Source organism: Emydura macquarii, unplaced genomic scaffold (genome assembly GCF_026122565.2).
Source record: "Emydura macquarii macquarii isolate MOO-44397 ecotype Brisbane River unplaced genomic scaffold, CSIRO-AGI_Emac_v2 contig_3128, whole genome shotgun sequence".
NCBI lineage: Eukaryota > Metazoa > Chordata > Testudines > Chelidae > Emydura > Emydura macquarii.
This window is the reverse complement of record NW_027133265.1, coordinates 1,232,755-1,254,975: the sequence shown is the minus strand read 5'-3', so window position 1 is coordinate 1,254,975 and position 22,221 is coordinate 1,232,755. Positions and strand designations below refer to the sequence as shown.

The window sequence follows — 22,221 nt, the reverse complement described above, 5'->3', positions numbered from 1 at the left end:
TCTTGTCTATGTTGAAAAAGTTCCAAACTTTGAAATAGCAATCCTTATTTGTACATTCAATATTTCTAATATTTAGTTTTATGGTATTTATTCTCTTAAGCACTTGTGCAAATTAAGTGGATGTATGAGGGCAAGATGTTGAGTAAAATGCTAAAAATTAAGTAAGGCTTCTGACTTCAGATTTTAACTGGTAAACACCAATTAAACACCCCTGATACCAGAATTTAAAAAAGAAAAGAAAGGAAACTGATGTTTATGCAATAAACCTGGCAATGGTTACTTTTATCTAAGGACTTATCTGTATGGATCAGTAATGCAGACTATGGAAGTGTGATTTCTAAAACTCACTTGTATGTTGCACGTTAACTGGTCTGTGTAGACTCTGCTGAAGTGCATTAATAGTTCCCTAGTGCGCTTTAATGGACTGCTGCTTGAAACAATACTATATTAAAGTGTGCTAAGGAAGATTACCAAGAGATTACTCATTGCAGCATATACTATTGTAATGAGTAATATGTATAATATACATTACTTATTACAGTATATACAGAATTTTGGACATCTACCTAAAGCTCAAAAATTGCCAAAAATAGCACTCCCTCAAAATGAAATTAATAAATCTTGAAAACCAGAATCCCTAAAACTAAACTATCCATATTAGGAAAATGATATTGCTATTTGTATTGGCTAACTGTATCTTGACTACAAAGATGTTTTTTAAAAATGTAAATGACTTACCAATTGTTTTTTCCATTTTTAGCATGTATAGAAAATATGATTCAACTAGAATAAAGACAGAGGAAGAAATATTTTCAAGTAAGAGGTGCTTAGAATGGTTCTACGAGTATGCAGGTAAGGTGATATGTACCAATGCCTAATCCTGACAACTGTCTAAATTTATATTGACATTTAAAGACCATATCAAATGAGATTTTTTTCCAAGGGATTTCAACCTGAATATAGATGTTTCTTGGTAAAGCAAAGAGTTTGAAAAAGAATCCTTGAATATCCTGTTTATAGTCAGAAGCCAAAGAACTCCAGATGCTCCACTGTTTGAAAGAATAATTAGCACAGTGGAGAAAATATATTCCCCAAACAGAGAACATTTCAAATGCAAATAATGTGTCATTATTTTGGTTACACACAGTTAAAAATTAACTAGTAACTGTGCATTAAATAAAATCAAGCTTTAATTGTGGTTTATTGCTAAAATCTGTACCAGAATTTATTGCTAATAGCTGTACCTTAAATTAGGTTTCCAACTGAAGTTTAACTCATTGGTTTAGAGCTTTGGTCCCTTACAATTAAGAAGTGTAGACATGTGGTGACATGGGGCCGATTTTAAAAGGGGAAGGAGGTTAGCCATATTTAATTTCACTGCTAAATCTGGTTCCAGTTCTAGGCAGAAAATGGAACTGATTCCTGAGATCACATTCCCCCAGGAATCTTTCCTTTGAATTATTTTTCATCACTAAGCATGAGAGTATTAGAGAGAGTGAGAGTTAAGCCTGAGATTTTAGCTTCATTCTCATTATTGTATGTTGAACAGGACTTGAATTGACTTGGCAGTTTCTTCTGGAACCACCTATTATGATATACTGCATCCTCTGACAAAATACAAGCAGTGAGTGACCTGCTGTTTTTGCAGAATAGAACACAAATCTCTCCTAAAGGAAGCAATTAGAAATGGCAGAAAATAAATCTCTAGTACAGGAAAGAACACTGAAGTGAATAGATGGTAGATATGAGAAATGGGAACATTGGGTAGTTTCTCTGAAAGCATGCCTAGAACTTGAGGTGGTAAACGATGTATCTTTTTTGCAGCTGCTGATTTGGATGCATGATATTAAATTCTCTCACCTACATTCCTCTTTGGCATCTGTACAACTAATAAATTACCACTTAATTTTTGGTGGTAATGCTGTTAAAGTGAAACATGATTTATATGAACCAAACTAATCTGGGGTGTGTGTCTCTGGCTGGTTGGGAGAAGAGAGACAGAGACAAGGTAGAGAGAGAGGCAGGCACCATATTACCAGATTCATTGCCTTGATGGCTTTGTGGATTTTCTACTCTTGTTCAGAGATTGTGAGGTAGAATTTTGATTTGATTGCTGCTCTTCTTGCTGTTGTATTTTCTAAAACCTGTTTATATAGCAATTACTTTGCAGAGTTATAGAGGGATTTGTGTGTGTGTGTAGTCTCCATAATGCCGTGTGGTATGGTATTGTTACTGTGTGAATAAAAATGGGCATGAGAGTCTTATTTCAGATTTTTTTAAAATAACTTAATGGAGATAGTTTACAATAAACAAGTAAATGGTGTAATAGGTTCTGGGAGTCTCAATCCCATAGTAGTATAATATATAATTGTTAGTCACCTGTATTCTCTTCTTTAAAAATACCTAATGTATTCTAATAAAACTAAAGATTTATTGGCTGCTTACTATTAAGATAATTTTAAACAAATTTGTTTCCTGTCTTGAGCCTTTAATAAGTTCCAGTAACCACTGTGTTCAGCTCACCCAGTGTAGCAGAACTTTGGTACTGAACCAGTTTCTGTAGTCTTTGTCCTACAGTGCCTTCCTTATTCACTTTCCATAACTGCTTCAATTACTGGGTACCATGGTACAAGTTAAAAATAGAACGGAAGGATATTGTTGATATTTTGTTTCTCTCTTTTTACCCCTTGTCACAGGTAAATTTTTAGTGTAGTTTAATATCTTCTCGTAAATGGTAAATATTTGTATAAAGAAAACGGAATCCTACCGAAGTTCAGCTTATGCTGTATGAATACTTCTCTTTTACAGTAGTGATGCGCTTGCAGTGAATTGACATTTCACATTATTGTTTAAATTAAATTTGTTTGCAGGAACTGATGACGTTGTAGGTCCTGAGGGCATGGAGAAATTTTGTGAAGATATTGGAGTTGAACCAGAGAATGTAAGTTTTATGCTTCTCCCAAAATATGCTTATGCCACTAAAGTGAACATGAGCCTGGCTTGTATCTCGCAATCTCTTATCATCCAAGTTGGAAAATGTTTAAATGGAAAATTGAAGAAGCCATTGTTAATGGAGAAGCATAAACCAGGTGGGTTTATTTAGTTGTTTTGGCACACTTGAAAACTATTTGCCTTGACTTGAAAATCAGTAACTGTTAACCTGTGAAAGCCCAACCCTTCCAAAAAGTGTTTATTTTAATTGAAACAACCTTAGAGGTTTAAGTTAGAAATGAAGTGGATTTCTGCACTATTGGGCTCATATATTTGTTTCACGTTTCTGAGGGAAAAATATTGTCCCATTTGAAAATTTGCTAATCTTGTCCACTTGATTTTGAAACCAAGTGAAATGGAAAATTTGTGTCTGTTACAGTCAGGGTTGTCTTGTGAATTGTATGATACACCCGTCTTGTACAAGAAAGGCAAACTTCCTAACTTGTCTTTTGTGGGATTTTTAGAGCATTAAATCTGGCTAAATAAAATAAGAATTCTGTATTAACAGATTTATTTGAAATACAAGACACAACTCAATTTTGTAGTAAAATAACACACTAAGCCCTTTTGGTTGGTGGAGGACTCACTTTTTGAGCTCTTGGGAAAATATTCCTGTAATTATAATTAGCCACAGAGTCTTTAACTGCATTAATAGCTGCAAGACTAGTGCCTGACTAGGTTTCAGGCTTTAATAGCTGATCTTCCTTTCACTCTGTTTCACAGGGACAGTTGTCCTGCTCCTTATCTCAAATGTATCTTAAAAGTTGTGTCTAAGTTCCTGAATTAAATCTCCCGTTATTTTTTTCCAAACCTTCTTTCTCTCCTGGGGGAATCTAGGCTTCATAGCTGAGATCTCAAAAAGGTTTTGAGTTTTTATTTGGATGGGACTTAGCTATTTAGGAATTATTCTATGCTTTTTGTATCTTTTGAGATTCATTCTAGAGTGCCATTTTCACTCAGCTTCTGTAGGTATTGTCTACACTTTGAGCTGGAAGGCCTCAATTTCAGCTCAAGGAGAAACAACGAGAGTCCTGTAGCACTTTAAAGACTAACAAATTCCTGCGGGCATAAGTTTTTGTGGGTTGCAACCCACTTCATCAGATGCTCAAGGAGACTTACCTGTGCTAGCTCTGATAGGGCTTGTGTGCTAAAATTTGAAGGTAGCTGCGTCGCTACAGGTGGCAGGAGGGGCTAACTACCTTGGCTCGAAGTGCAGGCATATCTTAAATGGATTAGATTGTGTACTCAGGCTTACTGTATACTAGCTAGGCTGACAGTACCTGAGATCCTTAGGGCTAGGAGGCAATCAGCTGCAGCCTTGTAACATTTCCCCTTTGGAAATCTGTAGGGCTGTAATCTTGGATTTCATTTAGACATTTATTTGACACTACTCTCTAGAATTGATATCTAGTTTTCATGCATGTTGTGGGAAATCCAGTTCTGTAATCTTTGTTTAATTAGAACTTCCCAGTCCATGTTTCTGTGGACTGTGCTGCTTTGAAGACTCCCCCAAAAGGGAGTATGCAATGACTAACTTGAAGAAAAATAGTAGATTTAGTGACTGTGGTTTTTGAGTATATTGGCTCTGCATATTTGTGCTACCAGCCAACAATCCCCATTCCTCAGAGTTCTTCTCTCATAGGATCCTCGGACTAAGTGGAAAGAACTGAGGCAGTTGGGGCCACGTGGCCCTTTTATAGCCTTTAGCTCCAAATGTTTCATGTGTAAGGGTATTTGGTTGAGCCAACAGCTGTAGCTTTTAATAAGGTTTCTGAAGTTTTGGAACACTTGGGAGGCACATACAGAGGTGATGCTCTTTGGAAGAATCACAGTAACTGACAAACATATTTGTAGGAGAGTCCTTATGCTATAATAAATCCTACCTACAGCTAGGTAAAGGAGGGTTTCAATCACCTTCAATTACTTTGAAATTGGAGTCAAGAGTTGGACCACTCTTCTTTATGTAAATAGTCATTACTGTTTGTGTTACAGCAGTGTTTTAGGATATGTCTACACTACATAAAAGACCTGAGACACAGCCGCAGCTGGCCCAAATCAGCTGGCTTAGGAGGCAGGACTATAAAACTGCAGTGTATACTATGGGGCTTGGGCTGGGGCCTAGGCAGTTTGATAGCCCCACAGCCCGAGCCAGCTTATCCGGGCTCTGAGACTCAGCACTTCTTGTTTTTTATCACAGTGTAGTCATACCTTATAGGTAGCATACCCTGTCATGGTAGATGCTGTACAGACAATTCCTGCTCTAAAGCTTAAAGATGTAGTTTGACTGACAGACTTTGTACGTAGGCTTAACAAATTGAAAGGTAGGGTAGAGAGGGTAATTTAATACAGAAGTGTTTCTGCATAAATGAGCAGTATGCTCAATTTGCAGAACTTAAAAAAAAATATTTTAATTTTTCAGTAATAAGAGTTTCAACATCCTGCCTGTTCCACTCATATTTGAATGGCTCTTACTCTAAACTGAATAAAAAGATTAGGCAAGATGTCTAGTAAAGAAAGCTATTGTCCCCCTCCGTCCTAATATTGTCTCATTTTTAAACAGGTAGTTATGCTTGTTCTAGCTTGGAAATTGGATGCACAAAACATGGGTTACTTCACATTGCAAGAATGGTTAAAAGGAATGACATCGCTGCAGTAAGTGCCTTGAAAAAGGTTATAAGTCCTAATTTTGCTGTTGTAAATGTAATAATGTAAAATATTTTTTGTCCAAAAAAGACATGTTGGTTTACCACACACCAATGGAAGACTCTGCTCTGGAGAACTCGGCTATATGTAGCAGTATGGCTCACTTGCAGACATCTGTAAACCGGTGTTTTCTTGCAGTTAGGCTATGCATACTTGGCTGACTAAACACTCATGGCTTAAAATGTTTACACTTTGGGCAAAATGCTCATGTCAAGGGGCAGGGGGAGGGATGCTTTAATATGTTCCAGACTGAAGGAACAATGCATCTGTAACCAGACACTCTTTTGCTTCAGCCCACTCCAAACAAGATTCCAAACTCTTCAAGTCTCAGTCAAAATCTTCTCTCCTTGCAATTGCTGTATTAATACAATGCCATATCTCAAACATAGTGACTGCTCTGGATTCTAGTCTGTTCACCCAAATTATTCCCACATGCAGCTTATTTGCAAGGGTTCTCAGTCACTCCTTGGCATTCTTGGTTCCTTTCAGTGCTAACTTTCAAATGCACTTCTGTAGGAAGTCCTCCAGCCAAGCTTTCTCCCCAGGCTTTTTCCCTCTTGGGGCTCCTCTTGGCACGTCTGGTTTATCCCACATCTCAGCTCTGTCATTTTAGAGTGGACCAGTCTGTTCAAGTCCCAGAGTTTCAAAGTCAGTGTGGATGTGTTAGGCCACATTGTCAGGCTGTTATATTACAGCATCCAAGGTTTAACACATCGAATAATTGCAATATTGTAATAGGTGCCAAAGTTTTATCTGGACAGGAAAATTGCACTGGTGTAACTTAAATCAGTTTTTAAATTGGTGCAAACCCTGGGTAGATGGTCTTACTTTGATTTGAGTGGCTTACTTAGGTTTAACTTTAACTTGCTCCCAATCAACTTAAACTTAAAAAAAAAAAAAAAAAAAAAATCAGAAATCCCTACTCTTAAACCAAAATAAGTGTGTCCCCAAAGGGGTTTGCACCTGTTTAACTAAATCAGTTTCCATTCACACCTTAGGTTAAAATGGGGCAATGTTCTTGTGTAGATAAACCCATAAATGTGTATGTAATTTTCATGCCGGATGCATATATAAGGGGGGGAATGAAGACAAAGCTATGTCTATTAGGGATATCTTTTTCTAAACGTTCAGATGAAAATCTAGTGTTGGATTATAAATATTTTCTCTTTTGTAGATGTGATGCGACAGAGAAACTAAGAAATTCCTTGGATTACTTGAGATGCTTATTAAATGAGCCTACAAATTTTAAGCTAATTTATAGATACGCATTTGATTTTGCACGGGTGAGTAATCCAGGAGTCAGTGTGAGGTTTTTTTTAATTGCTTTCTGTGGGTTCACTTTCACGTACAAGAGCTAAAAGGCAGGGACTAGTTGTTTTCAGGATGCCAGTTAAGATTGCTTCCAACACAACACACATAAATGTACTCTCTTGAAAACTGATTTTAAGTGTGTTTTCAGATACTGTGTATGCCAAATATCAACATTACAGAGGAAAAAAATGGAAGGACAGTCCAAGGGCTAGCGTGTTCATTTTGGATGCAGGAGATCCCAGGTTCAATCCTCAGCTTCACCAGTGACTTCCTGTATGATCTCGGACAAGTCAGTTGGACCCTGATTCTGTGCCTATTGAAGTAAATGGCAAAGTTTCCATTGACTTCAGTCACTCAGGATCAGAACTTTGGTGTGTGCAAAGCTCCCTTCCCCATGCAGCAAATGGTTAATGCAGTTTGTAAATGGGAGCACTTACTTACCAATTAACCGTTTAACCATTTTGATATTTTACATCCCTAACCTGTTAATGACTGTCTTGCAGAAAAGTCACATATTTGTGACGCTGAGCAATAACCGAGCCCAACATAAGTTATTTAAACTGTTACAGGAGGCTAAAAGCTGCTCTACAGCCAGGAAGAAAACCCTGGTCTTTAAATGTACAAAATCTAACAGTAATCTTCATTACACTTATAGGGATATCAGTGTCCCCAATGATATTCTTCAGAAGGTTGATACAAGACTTAGGAATGCCAGTTATTTTTCTTCTCTAATGTTTTCCGTAAGCTTATCATGGAACTCCTCAATTGCGCTATTAAAAAAAAATGGGCTAGAGCTTTCTTTTAACGTTTAGAAATGAGGAGGTGCAATGTCGTTGCAATGAGGTTTAAAAGCAGAATGATGCAAAGTCCTTTACAGTACATGAAGGAGGGGAGAGAACATGTGACAAAACCCTTCAGTATGAAGCCAGAATTTCCTTTACTGGTGTTCTGAGCCACATAATGATCTTTGTCAAGACAAAGATTAGACTTTTTTCTTTTAAAACCACACACGCCACACAACCCAACAATCTGATGTGACAAAAGCTGGCTGTGATATAAATACTGGTTCATAACTCTTTTGAAAGATTATGAATTGTATTCTCAATACCTGTTAGACAGACATTCTGATTTGACTCTTCCAAATACAAAATCTGTACTGGTAGTACTGTGCTTGGTATCAGGGCTCATAATTGATGCACCACTATTCCCACACAAAAACATTGATAAAGTAACTTGGAACTCCTCAGAGTCACTAGATATAGAGTTGGTTGGGAATTTTTTGACAAAATATTTTTTTGTCAGAAAATGCTGATTAGTCAAAACCAAAACTTTCTGCATAAATGTATCTGTGTTTATTCACTGAGCCACAAAGGGAGAGTGACTCTATAGCCAGTTTATCCAGAATCAAGTCCCTGCTTTACCTGATTTAGAGCAAGGACTTAAACGTGGATTTCCCACATTCCAGGTGTGTACCCTACTCACCGAACTATTGGCTGCTGTGTCTCTGAATTTTTGCAAAAAGGGTCTGTTTCTTTCCAGTGCAAAACGGAACCTCCATTTTTTGCGAAATGGAATTCTTGTTTTCTGACCAGCCTTAACTAGAAAGCATATTGATCATATATGTATTGGAAGGAAATTTAGATCAACTCTTCGTGATGTTAGCGCATACATAGAGGAGCTTACTGAAGTGGTCAGTTTGTGTGGCAAGACAGAAGATCAGACTCAAGTAAAACAAAAACTTCCAAAGCACCAAAAATTGATAGTAAATGGCTAATAGACCAGACATTACAAAAATAATTTCATATGGAACAGAAGAATAGATTTTAACTGCTACAAGTCTTAGATCCACCACAAGATGTCAACACTGATATGTCATTGTCCTGCATGATGGTATCATAGATGCTGCAACAGCTGTAGTTGGTTCCTAGATAAGCCAATCTATAGTCTGCAAAAGTTGAGCATATGTGGAGGAAAGGAAACAAGCCAAAGCAAATACATCCACTCCTCAAAAACATCTCCAGAAAAAATTGCAGCAAAATATCTGTATAAAACAAAGACAAAGTAGTAAAAAGCAACGCAAGAAGAGACAAGAGAAAGTACATGGATAACATCACCAAAGAACCTGAAGTGGCTTCTGAAAGAGGAGATATTAAAACATGTTATCACCACAACAAGGTTCTAACTAGCAAATTTTCATAAGCCAGAGGGCTTGTTAAGAATATACAAGGAAAGACATTAACAAAAAGGAATGAGAGCAATTGGCCAAGCACTTTTCAAGAGGTGCTAAACAAATGAACACCACAAGAAATTAGTTACTTGGTAAAGAAATTAAACATCCAGTGTAACACTGGCTGCAATGACTCAAGAACATGAGTACCAACTTCAAGGCAGACTGTTAGAATGCATAGCACAAACCCCAAATTGATTGGTGAAATCTAAGTATAGAACTCCCAATCAGTTATTAAGTGAACTCCGACATTATAACAGCCTTAACAAGAAGTCAGAGACAGTCCCTTTGGATACTTTTATCTAGCTTGACATCTGGGTGAGCATACCTTTGTGATAGATGGTCCTTTACACCAAGAATCAGCAATATTCAGAATACTTCCAGTTCCAAAAGACCAGTTGCTTATACCAGGTCAGTTGCATATCACACCAAAGACAATGCTTATAACCGATCCTATAATAAGCTTTATCTATGAAATAGGAAAAAGAAACAAGAGAGTTACTTACAAGTTAAAGCAGGTAAACATATATACACAAATGAGTTACAATTTAGGTTTCAAAAGATAACAGAATCTTCTCTAATAAGCAAGCTCTATATGTCCCTTAGGGCTAACCCAGGCTTAGCAGCTGAGGATCTCTTGCTTATGCCTAGAAATATTTTGTCCCCATAGAGTCCAAGCAGCATAGAGATAATTGGTTCCTTCTTGTTAGGGGTTTTATTCTCTTCTACTCATGTCCTTGAAGCTGCAGACTCAACTGATGGGAGGAGTTCACTTGTATTACTCATCTTCATAAGGAGGTCTTTTGTCCTCTTGTTGACAGTATGTAGGTAAATACCAGTTGCAAGGTTCCATAATAGACTATCTGGTATGGAGGAACCTTTCCTTTTTGGAAGGGCGTAACACTTTCTGTTGAAGATCAGCCCTTTGCGCTCATTAATGTGTCTCCTGTCTGATGATTTACGCAGACACAGAAGTTCACAATGCAACTGCTCAAATATTGCCTTACAATATGGGATAAAGATGTTATAAGTGAGATTAATGCATGCAGCAACTCACAAGCATCCAATGAAATCTAAACATTAAATACATTCTTCTAATACCTGTTTTAACAGGTGAGCCAAACTGATTCCAGCTATGTATTTGCCAGTGTTCAGTTAAGAAATGGGGACCTTGATATGAGGTGCCACCAGGTCTGCTGGTGGCACACTCAGAATTAGACATAACATCTCACGGATAGGGAGGTAAAATATCAAACAGTTAAATGGTTAACCAGTAAGTATTAGTCATCCTTTTTACAAATTGCATTAACCGTTTAACTGTTTGCTGCATGGGGCAGGGCTGTGCATATGGAGGGTGAGTTGGGATGGGGTGTTGCAGGGAGGGACGATGTGGGGGGCTGGGATATGCGCTCATGCATGCGCAAAGGAGAGCCATGGCGGCTTAGTGGTTTGGTGCCAGCTTGAGTAGCAGTAAGTCGGGTGGCTGAGGTGCTCCCAGATGAAGGGTCTGCAGGGGTCAGGTGGGCATAAGGGGTGTCCCTGGTCCTGGGGCAAGGCCAGGAGCCTGGTGGAGGGGGGAGGGGCAGATGGGCTCAGTGGATGGGCAGGGCACCAAGGTGCTTTATTGTCTCCTCCTACACCCGCAGGGCAGTGGGCTCCAGGGGCAGTGGCACCCTGGCTCTGGAGAGCCCACTCCAGGGCAATCGGAGGAGCCAGGGTCCTATGCGGTTGTGGGGCTGAGGTGCGGTGGGATGCCCCCCATCCAGTCCCTGCGTGCCCCCCATGTCCCCTTAAGGATATAAAATATTATATTGGTTAAACATTTAACCAATATAATTTTAATCATTTAAATGGTTGTTTTGTTAAATATTTTACATCCCCACTCACAGCACAAAGTGAAAAACAAAATAAAAAATGTAAAGTCTGAGGAAGCTGTAGCAAATACCAATTCTTCAGGGAAATGTTGAAAACTTGCGATAATGACCATTGATAAAATTGCCAGTTTAGTCAACATTATAATCAAAATATCAAAGAGAAGTGACCTAAGTACTGCAGTAGCAGGAAAGGTATTAAACTTGTCACTGAAAAAAGTGTTTCTGCAATATCATCTTAAGCAGAATAAAAGGAGTGGTTGAAGCAAAGCTAAGGGAAGAGCAGGCTGAATTTCCAGTCAGAATATCATGTGTCAACCAGATTTCCACCCCAAGAGTAAGCCCAGGGCCTGCTGCTTTCCAGAAAGTTCTGAAATTGTACCCCAAGAGTATATGCTTCTGTGGACGTGTCCCTGGGACCGGGGAGCAGCGTCCGGGTCTGGCTCCCTCTCTGGGTCCTCCTCAGAGGGGGACCACCCCTCCCGGCTACCTCTCACCGGGAGCAGTCTTGTGCCCTTCTCAGGGCAAGCAGCCTAGCGCCAGGCCCTCAGGCAGGGCTGGCGAGGCAAGCAGTCCAAGGCCAGGCCCTCAGGCAGGGCTGGCCGGGCAGACAGTCCAAAGCCAGGCCCTCAGGCAGGGCTGGCCGGTGAGCAAGCCACTTCTGGAACGGCACACCGGGGGAGGCTTCCTCACAGAGGATAGGGAAGGGGGACGCAGGCCCGCCCGTCTCCACTGCGTCCCAGCCCAGGGCCCTGTCAGTGGCAACGGCGTTTACCACTGGGTCGGCGGGGCTCCGGCCGCAACACGCTGCCCGGGTTGCCCCTGACTCAGCCACTAACGTGTGGCGATCCCTGGGCTTCTTCCTCCCTGAAACCCCCAGTACCTGCCTCCTCTGGGTCGCTGAGGTTTGGTAGACCTGGTAGGCCCTCCTCGTCCACAGGCAGCAGCTCAGGTAGCTCCATGGGCTCATCTTCGGAGGGTAGCTCCTCCAGGTCCTGCGGTCCCCAGGCCTCGGGCAGGGCCGGTAGGTTCTCAGGGTCCCAGGCTCGGTATTGCTCCGGCAGGTCCGCTTCCGGCTCCCAGGCGTCTCCAGGGGGTTCTCTTCTGGCTCATAGTCAGTGGGGAGTTCCGCTGGGCCTTCCTCCGGCTCCCAAGCCGTGGGGGTCTCTGGTGGGCCTTCCAACTCCCAGGCCGTAGGGTACCTAGGGGAGGCCTCGGTCAATCCCCAGGCTAGGTTTAAGGCCGGCCGGCCACTCTCTCTCAGCACAGCTCCCCGGCCCAGCCTTTGCTAGGAGCTCCAGAGGAGACACATCCTCCCCCTTCAGCTGTCTCCCACCAACTGAGTTCGCCAGCCTGGCTCTTAGAGGCCTAGCTCCGCCCCCCTGCTTCCGGTCAGGTGGGGCCACTGGGGCCTTTAAAGGCCTAGACCCGCCCCCTTGCTTCCGGTCAGGGGTTTCCCTGGGGCAGGCCTCTGTCAGCCAGGGTGGGTCTGGTTCCCTCTCTGGGTCCTCCTCAGAGGGGGACCACCCCTCCCGGCTACAGCTTCATCTACATTAGGGATTCTTGAACTACAGTTAGTATGAAAAGCAATTGGTCTTTCTATATAGCATGGCCATTAGCTGTAAAAAAAACAGAGGTTTTCATTAGGAAGTCTTACGTTCTTGTGTATGTTAAAACAATACAGTATTAGATATACAGGTTGCCTGCAGTTTTAGCAGTAGTTTTTATGATGTGCCAAGAGTGAACAGTGATTTAATTATTGATGCAAATGAGTAACATTGAGATAACATTTTAACTTTGTTTTTTCCCTTCCAACAGGAAAAGGACCAGCGCAGCCTAGACATAAATACTGCCAAGTGTATGTTAGGACTTCTGTTGGGAAAAACATGGCCTCTTTTTCCAGTATTCCACCAGTTCCTAGAGGTACACAACAAAGTTTTAGTTTGAAAAAAATTCATGGTTTGCTTGGTTTTTCTCTGAAATATTAATATTTTAAATGATATGTTAGTGCCAGTAGACTACTGAAATGAGACTCAGTGCTTATATTCAAAGTTGTCATTTTGTTTATCTCATAACACTTGAAATGCAATGTCCGAGCCCTAAAACTACACTTTTCCATTGACTTGGAGCTTCAATTATTACCCTTTATTGGATTTGAGTCCTATTAAAAACTTGCAAATTTGAAGTGATTTTTCTTTCATGTTGTGAACTCCAAGTTTGTTTTTATAACTTATGCTTCTTATCTTAAGCAGCAATCAAAATACAAAGTCATCAACAAGGACCAATGGTGTAATGTGCTAGAATTCAGCAGAACAATTAACCTTGACCTCAGTAATTATGATGAAGATGGAGCATGTAAGTATTCCTTTGGTTTTCTCTATATACCCCTACTCCTCCAGCCCCTCGTCCAAGACTTATGTAAAATATAATTATTTGATATCTCTCTACAGGGCCAGTGTTGTTGGATGAATTTGTGGAGTGGTATAAAGGGAAACAGATGACATAGGAGTTTAACTATGCACAGCCGCTCAAGAGTCACTGTTACCACAGTTATGTCAACCATTAGCCATAAACTGCTGTTTGTATCAAAGCGCATGCTGCTTTTCTTGCACTGTATCCCTTTTGCAGGGAACTTTTGGTGTTTGCTATTTAACAGGCCAGCTATGCTTGCTGTGTAGCATTGTTCTCTTTGAAGGCTGCTTTGCATTTTGTATTTACACTACAGATTGGTGAGCTTGCCAGCGTCCTCACTGTGATTATGTGTATATTGCTGTCTAAATTTTGTATATGTGTATAAAAAAAAAAAAGCTTCACCTAGGGATTATTTCTGCAGAAATGTATTGTAAAAATAATTTTGTGGCATATTTCTAGTCACTTTCAATGAACATGTAACTTCTAGTTTTTGTTTTTCATTTGGTCTCAAATGTAGCATTTCAGAAAACAAAATTAAGACTGTTTGAACATAGTTACCACGAGGAGGAACTGTTGGCAGTTCTAATGTTACTGTTTAAGATGCCATTTTTTGAGAGGAGGAGAGGTGCATTAAGATTTTCTTCACAGGTGTATGCCAAACATCACTTTTATTTAGTAAGAAGTATTGATGTCTTTTTTATTATTATTATTAATATTATTATTAAAACTGTAATAGTTGTACATGCCACAGATGATTTCCACTTAGAGAAGAAAGTACTGGCTTTTTAATGTCAAAACTGCAGTAGTATGAATATAGGTACAAGTGAACAAATTAAAGTACCTTTTAAAAATGGGTTTTAGACTTTTGTAAATTGCCTTTGGCATATTCCTTTTATTTTTGGTGTACCAAGACTGTTTGAACTATGTTGCTGCAAAGTGAAATTTAAACTTTTTATCTAAAATTAGTGTTTAGCTAGGGAATTAAGGTTCATCATTCCCAACCAACACAGTTCACCTATGTTTGGTTTTTGTTTGTAACTTTAATTAGCCTTTCCCATGCTATAATTTTGTTTCTAAGTAAGTAAAAATTATATTGAATAGTGAAAACTTTCCTGCTGGGGATTGAATTTTCTTGGCAAAATGCTCATTGCAGGCAATGGATGCATTAAACACCAGCATTAAGGAGTTAAATAGACAGTACCTTTTATAGGGGCCACTTCTTAATTTCATTAATTTGATTATTTGTATAGGAAAGTTTTAGCCATTTATTTGAGGAAAATGAATGACTGGGATGTATTTTAACTTCTGTATTTTGCCATGTCATCTTTGACTTAATGCTTCATAAAATAACATCAGTATTGATTTTTAAAAATAGATTGTCAGAATTTCTGGTGCTATTAATTTAAATTTATACTTTGGTCCCTAAGGATTTGTGAAAATGCCCCCCAAATGGTATATTTTAACAAAATCAGCCCCTGAATGTTTTGGAATAAAGCAGTAACTTTGCTTTGCTGTAAAATATTTTAAAAGGTTATTAGCAGATTTGATAGCCTTCTAGATTGTGATCCAGAAAAAGTACCTTAAATTGAATTTTCAGCTGTGCTGAAGGCTCTATTCTGCTGTTACTGAAGTCAATGATAAAACTCCTGTTCATTTCAGTGTGTGCGGAATTAAGCCTAATTGACCAAAAGCATTCCAGTCTTGCTGCCCTGGACCAGAATCACAGTTCTTTTGCTATCAGTGGTCATTTTGTGTTTAAACTTGTTTTTTCCCTAATTCAGCCACCTGAGACAAATGTTACTTATGTATATCCAGTATATTCGCATATACAAAATCTAAAATCACGTTATGGTAAGATGCAAATACTGCCTTCCTCCACCATGTTTTATCATGGGATTAAAAACAAATAGAAATCTTAAATTTCATAGCGACAAAGCATACATAATTGTTGCCTGTATGTATGCTCTTATGTTAAACATAACTTACATGTTTGATGCCAGTTTGCACAAGACAGTAATTAAACGGTGTTTGGTATTTAATGTTTACAATAAGCCTCTTGTTAAAACACATGTTTTAATAAGACTTCTGATGAAAATGTATATATTACAGTGAGTATAGCCATAGGGAAAATATCTGTGGAGCTACTGGTTTAGTTCTTTTAAAAAATAAACTTGGAAGCAATATAGCTTGTAAAATTAGGCTAAATATTGGTTGCTGAAAAATTAGGTGAAATACTTGTGTGTTCTTAAATGTTAGGCTAATTACAATTCCAGACAAGTTTTTAGCTTAGAGTGACACAGTTAAAATATGAGATTTTTTTGCATTACGAGTTTTATAAATCATGAATAATCTGGCTTCCAATAATGGAGGCAGAAGCCAAAGAAACTTGTAATCATTATTATAACTAAAACTGTCATAATCAGGGTCAACAGAAATCTGTTCAGATCACCTATATATTTTTTGTAGATTTTACTATGTTTAATGGAATCTAAAATTTAATTAACACCCCCCCTCCCACACACACACCTTTTAAGGTTACTTGTGCTGTGTAAATTGATATACTGCTCTCATTTGCTTTACACGCAGTTCATTGGGAGGCAGGGTCCAAGGAACTGGTTTGAACATGAAACAGATTAATGGTGACTGAAAATACATACTTTTTCATCTGCTTCCAGTTGCCTATATGAGTCTCGGGTGAGTTTCTAACAGGTGTCCTCTTAAATCAAACCACTAACATAGCTGCAGATAATTTTCACCTTTATTGACATTTATAGTGTAAAGGCCAAAAAAAGAATGGATCCAAGATTGAATTGATTTACCTGTCCATGTTGACTAGTTAATGTATGGAAACTTGCACTCCTGCTGCTTGAGCTGTATTTGGTCGGTGAATAAACAGAGGATTTGTTCTTCATGGCTTTCAGTGATAAATCTCAAATACACTACCTTTTTTTTAACAATGGGAACTCCCTAAACTTCCCTTTGCTTTTTGTTCTGTACAATTTTTTTATATGTAATGAAATGACTGGCACTTCAGCTTATTCTTTGTTTTGCTAGAGAAGATGCACAAAATTTGCCAACTTGTTGGCTTAGAAACTAAATCTAAGACACAGGTCATTCTGGCAAGATGTTGCAAGTTCTGTGCATGTTTTTCTAATGTAAAATAATTGTGTTGTTGAGGTTTTAATGATTTACGTGTTAAGTTTGGTATTTAAGAAAAATGAGGCAAGGAATTGGTTAGTGAGGAAATTATCATCCAGATACTACAGTGATTACAGGAAAATGTAACAATATCAAATTTACATGTCTGATTCCTTCTACTGCAAATAGACTAAAACAATCTAATACTAATAGATGGGAACTTGCTCCATTTAATCCTAAGTATTATCTTTATTGCCTCGGTTAGATCAACCTCCCCCTTTCTTTCTTTCTTTCTTTAAGCAACTCTATTCAAGAGATTGACAACTGATGCTGCCAGTCTAAACAACCTATTTCAATGTTTTTTAAACAAGAGTGCAAATTTGGAAAGAATGCAGATAGTGTACTTTAACCCTTTAATAATTAAATTCTCGGCTTTTTTCCTGTTATATCACAAATTCATTGTTTCATTATTTCATCACAGATGTACCTAGCACAATCAGTTAAGTAAGACCTGGCATAGGGCTACTGACTTAATGTTCTGCAGACTTGTTTTTGGAGGAATAGAAGTATACCTCAATTTTGCTAGGATTTTTCCAGATTTCTGTTGGCCCTTGGTCACAAGTCTAACAAATTGTTAAATACTTTTGAAGTTTATACAGACAGCTTTAAAGGTTAGCTTGTGCCCCTGATTTTAATTATAACTGCTATAAAATACCTCTTATAAGCCTTTATACTTTAGCCTTTCCTATTGTTGTAGAAGTATATAGAATCCATCCACCAACTAAAACTGTAGGTTGTCTGTAATTGAGACCAAAATGTGGGTTGATTTTGTGTTGTCACAAAATAGTTTCTACTGATACTGCTGTTACAGGAACAGCAAAGCTGTGAAAGCTTTTATGTCTTAGGTATTTGCATATTATCTGAGGTGTGCTAAAGTCCTGTGACTCACAGCCTGACTAAAGTACTGTTATGCCACCTTACCTGAGTTCAGCTGATTGGTTTTTAGGTTTTGCTGGAGTTAATGTAAAATGATATCCCACAAATAAACAGTATTTGTGTTGGTTTCAGAAATGGACTTCAGATTTTTCTGTGGCTCACTCTTCAAATATTCACTCATCTGAACTTGCCACACAAGGTGATGGTCTAGAACTGTTACTTTAACTCATTTTAGCTGAGTTTAATTTCTGATTACACCACCGATTTAAGATGCATTTATGCCTATATAATTCAGAGTTCTTTCTCTTCTGATTCATTAAATTGAGTTAAGCTTCAGTGTTTAGGCTTAGTAGCAGTGCAGAACATTTCTGTGCTGCAAGTCCCAATATATTTTGCTAAAGGGCACTTATGCAATCTCATGCTTCTTAATGTTGATAATATAAAGGCAAATCTATTAAAGAAGAGTTTGCTAGAATATACTGCATGCTTCAAAAGATATCTAAGGGGCTAGTGTAATGTGAAAGGAATTTTTTATGAAGAGACAATTTCTTCAAGCTCATCTATTCAAGAGGAACTGCACAGTGAGTATCTTTGTAAACTGGTCTTCTCTTAAATCATACATTATTCAGGAAAAGTCCATGAATGATTTTAGGATAACATGGGAAGAAGGGGATGTTCAAGTCAGGTTAAATGTGAGTGATACTTTATTTTAGAAGCTGTGTGAAAAGTCAAGTACATACATTTGTCTTTCTTTGGAAGGAACTACTTTTAAACAGAGTATCTGTTTGTTGTAAGCCATTCAGTTTATTTTATGAGGAAAAAACTGCAGCCTACAGTATAGTAAGACACTTTTTTTTTTTTAAATCCGCCTTTTCTGTTGTGGCACAGTTGCAGATCTGTTTTTGATTTAGTGACCTAAAACAATGCAGAAGGAAATAATGAATAAGGCTGCAGCAGCTCTGAGAGCTCTGTCCGTCCTTGACTGGATCTTTAGCAGCTTTTTAAGATATGGCTCCCAAGGCTCACCACTTACCGAATTTATTTTAAAAGTGATAAAACTTGTGCCAGAGAAGCGATGCCTCAGATATATTTGGACTAATAACCAAGGGTGGGCTTGTTTTCTACAGTTTAAGAATGTAGAATCTGCTGCTTGTATTTACTCGATGACTTGAATCTTGATCCTCTGTACCAACTCATCTTCATGCTATTTCCCATGAGCCTATTTGGACTCGGGGGCAATTATTTATTACAAGCGTTTGTTACAAACATAGACAAACGCTTGTCAGGGATGGTCTAGATAATACTTAGTCCTGCCTCAATGCATGTGACTGGACTAGATGACATATCAAGGTCCCTTCCAGTCTATGATGCTGTGGTTACTGTCTTCACAATATCTGAATACACTGTATGTAACTTAATTTAAGGCCAAAAAAAACCCTCCCATGTATAAGTAACTACAATGATACACTATACTGCCCATCAAGCTCCATGACTTTGAAAAGATTGATCGGTGAGACCTTGTACATAGATCAAATGATCAGGGAAACCTAGCTGGCAGTTATCAAAAACCTAGGACAAATAGGTGAGTGTTCAGAATGTGGCCAGCCTATGGTTTGTGGTACTGATGGCTGTCTGTATTCTGGAGCAAACCTACCCTCAAACTCAAAACCACTGTTCATGAGCAGTTTCATCACAGGGAGAGCAATAACACCTTGTCCCTTCAGCCCTCTTATCCTTTTCTAATGATGCAGCCAGACAAGGATTCTCTGAGATAAGATCAGTCTGAAGTAAAAGTCTAAAACAGAACTGCTGGTGCATCTAACAAAGTGAGATCTCCAAGCCCCCTTTGGATAAGACTTCTGTCTTCATGATCAGCCTGCTCTTTATGGAACCTCTTTGTGGATAATCTATTTATCCAGTATCAACAGTGTATACAGTGGCTTACGGCTTGTCTAAACATAAATGTTGTACAGCATTAATTATGCCAGTATTGTTAAAACAGTACAGCTCCCTTACTGTGGATGCAGTTATACTGATAGAAAGATGTCTTATATTCGTGTAGCCTATTTCAGGAAGGGGAATAAGCTATACCAGTTGTATTCCGCTAGGGCGGAGTGTTCGTGTGAGTGATCTCAGCGGCGGAAGAAAACAACCAGACAAATATCCAAGCACAGTTTTTATTAAAGCAAAACTTAAGGCAATATTACACATCAACTTCCTCATTGAAGCAGAAATGATTACAAATCTGCACAAATATCACATAAGAGCCAAAGCACTATTACCCAAGCAGCAAAGACCCCAAAAAGTACACAGCCTGCTATGAGAAAGATCGGACACTCCATTCTAGACTGAAGGGAAGTGCCCACAATTACAATTATTATTCTTATCTGAGCAACAACAACATTTAGCAATCACAAGAGCAAGGAGTAGGCCTGCCAGAAGCACACCCACCGCAATGACCACCTGCAGGCCCATAAATGATACTAGTATTAACTCTTAAGCACTTATTAGCAGTATCGAGAGAAAGAGGAAGAATAATAGTATTTGCTAGAGAGCCAGAGTACAGCAGACCACACTATTAAGAAAGCACAAATGGTACCTACTACCAAGATTGCATGAGGCCCTAGCTGTATAACAATAATTGCTCGCAAAGGCACAGGGTTATGTCTCATAGCAGGAGGACCCCTTAAGCATCCTAAGCAGGGAAGAGGGCGCTTACCCATACGAAGGCGAGGAGACCATTGTTCGCATTGTGAAGCGAGTAGCGACCAAGGAACTGACCTATCCGAGGCATCCGACAGCGCCTTAATGGATCCACGGAGAGTCTCAATAGGGTGGTGTCCAGGGGTCCCTTTATATCCCTTATTCCCTGCTCCCAGCAATAGGTTCTGCCAGACAAGAGCTGACGTATATCTCAATCCACTTGGGGATTGGGCCTTAATCTTGTTTTCCATTAATCTATTGGTTGTTAGTTAGGGGCTTTTTGCAATAAGGTGACGTTAGTTGTTTATTACTAAAACTACCATTTTTATTGCTGAACTCATTAATTTTATTGCTGAAGCGGCTAATTTCTTGTGGACTCTAAGGTCAGTTGACTTCTGTATTCATCTCAAGGGTATTTCCAGACCTGGGGCTAGTTCCTCTTATCTTAGGGGCTTTCCAGACAAGTCTGGTTCTTGAGAGGTCTAGCTCTTGCTAAGAAGCCTGCTGCTATTGTCTAGGGCCTAGCTCTTGCCATGCTACGCTGACCCCGAGTTACAATAATCTTGCGCGCCCTAACACCAATATAATTGCATCCACTTTAGGAGGGGGTTGTACTGGTATAATTTCTTCTAAATCATCTCTAACTGAAGTTATAGCAGCACAATTTTCAACTGTAGACCAAGCCTTACTGTGTAAGCCAGGCATGAAGGATTCTAATTTGGAAGATTTAATGTAAGATGGGAAGAAGAAAAGGTTCAGTTCACAATCAAAGGGAGACTTCTGAACAGAAGGGTAGTATGGAAGAAAATGAGTGGAAGGAAATAGATGGAATAAATGAGAGGGTTAGGCTAAATGAAATGATGGGGGAAGAGTAAGAATTGTAGGAAAGGTCAAAGTTCAGAACCTTGAAGGAGCGGGGAAGTAGCTTGAACTTGATATGGAAAGCAAAGGAATCTAAGGGAGCCTCATGTTAATATGAGCAGATGGAGGAAAATGTTAGCTGTAGCATTTGGAATGCACTGATGAGGAAAGGGAAGAGGCAAATAAGGCTGTTGCAATAATTGAATGCAGTGCATTAAAAAAGGGTTTTAGTAGTAGGGATGGAGAGGAAAAGTCTCTTCTTAGAGATATAGAAGACACCAGAATTTGGCAACTACCTGGATTGGTTGGGAGGAAGAGGGGAGTATATACAAGATGACGGGAAGATAGTGGATTTTTATGTGACAGACAAAGATTCAGGCAGAAAACTTCAGTTTGTGGTAAACTCAGCTTGAGTTGGGGGTGGAGTGTCAACAATGAGATGTTGAATGAGAGACTGAATAGAGTGGTGGAGGTCCAGGAAGGAAATGTATACTTGAATTATCAGCGTACAGATAAAGGTTGAAGCTCTGGGAGTGGATGAGATTAATTGGATAAAAGGTAAGGAGGGAAAAAAAGACCAAAGACAGAATCCTGAGGGATTCAACAGTGGAGGAAGGGAGAGTTAGGAGTCACTAGAAATACTAAAGGAGTGACTGGAGAGAAATAAGAGAGAACCAAGAGAGGACAGCACCATTGAAGCCAAAGAGAAGCATGGAGAGGTCAGCTGCCAAAAGTGGCAGAGTTGAAAGTACTTGAGAAGCCTTCAGGTTAACTATGAGGGAGGTCACTGGTGTCCTTGGTATAATCAATTTCAGTGGTAAGGAAAATAAATTAGATTTCAGGTGATTCTAGAGAGGAAAGTAGACAGTGAGAGTAGACTAGTGTTCAAGGTGGTTGGTGCTGAAAAAGTTTGTCTGACTTTTCTTTGAGGTTTTTTATCATTTTAAGTTTTTTCTTTTGATTTAGTCCTAGTTTGGGGGGCTTTCCAGCCTATGTTGAGGGCCTGCTGACTATCAGGGAAACCTAAGCCAAAGTCCCTAGAGATCAAACCTTGTGCAGGCTGCAGGA

The 22,221-nt window shown here is 39.1% G+C and overlaps 1 protein-coding gene across 4 annotated transcripts in view; it reads left to right on the top strand.

The window, feature by feature from the left end:
* The window catches only part of DCUN1D4 (defective in cullin neddylation 1 domain containing 4), a 66,108-nt gene extending 51,721 nt beyond the window's left edge, over positions 1-14,387 (top strand). For 3 of the 4 annotated variants that reach the window (XM_067531250.1, XM_067531255.1, XM_067531254.1), the window contains 7 exons: positions 761-852; positions 2,871-2,941; positions 5,552-5,643; positions 6,869-6,977; positions 12,922-13,026; positions 13,353-13,458; positions 13,554-14,387. In XM_067531250.1, the coding sequence (XP_067387351.1) occupies positions 761-852; positions 2,871-2,941; positions 5,552-5,643; positions 6,869-6,977; positions 12,922-13,026; positions 13,353-13,458; positions 13,554-13,609 (631 nt within the window). In that variant the 3' untranslated portion in view covers positions 13,610-14,387. The remainder of the gene's footprint in view (positions 1-760; positions 853-2,870; positions 2,942-5,551; positions 5,644-6,868; positions 6,978-12,921; positions 13,027-13,352; positions 13,459-13,553) is intronic. The other variant, XM_067531251.1, reaches the window with a different exon arrangement.
* The last annotated feature ends 7,834 nt before the right edge of the window (positions 14,388-22,221 follow it).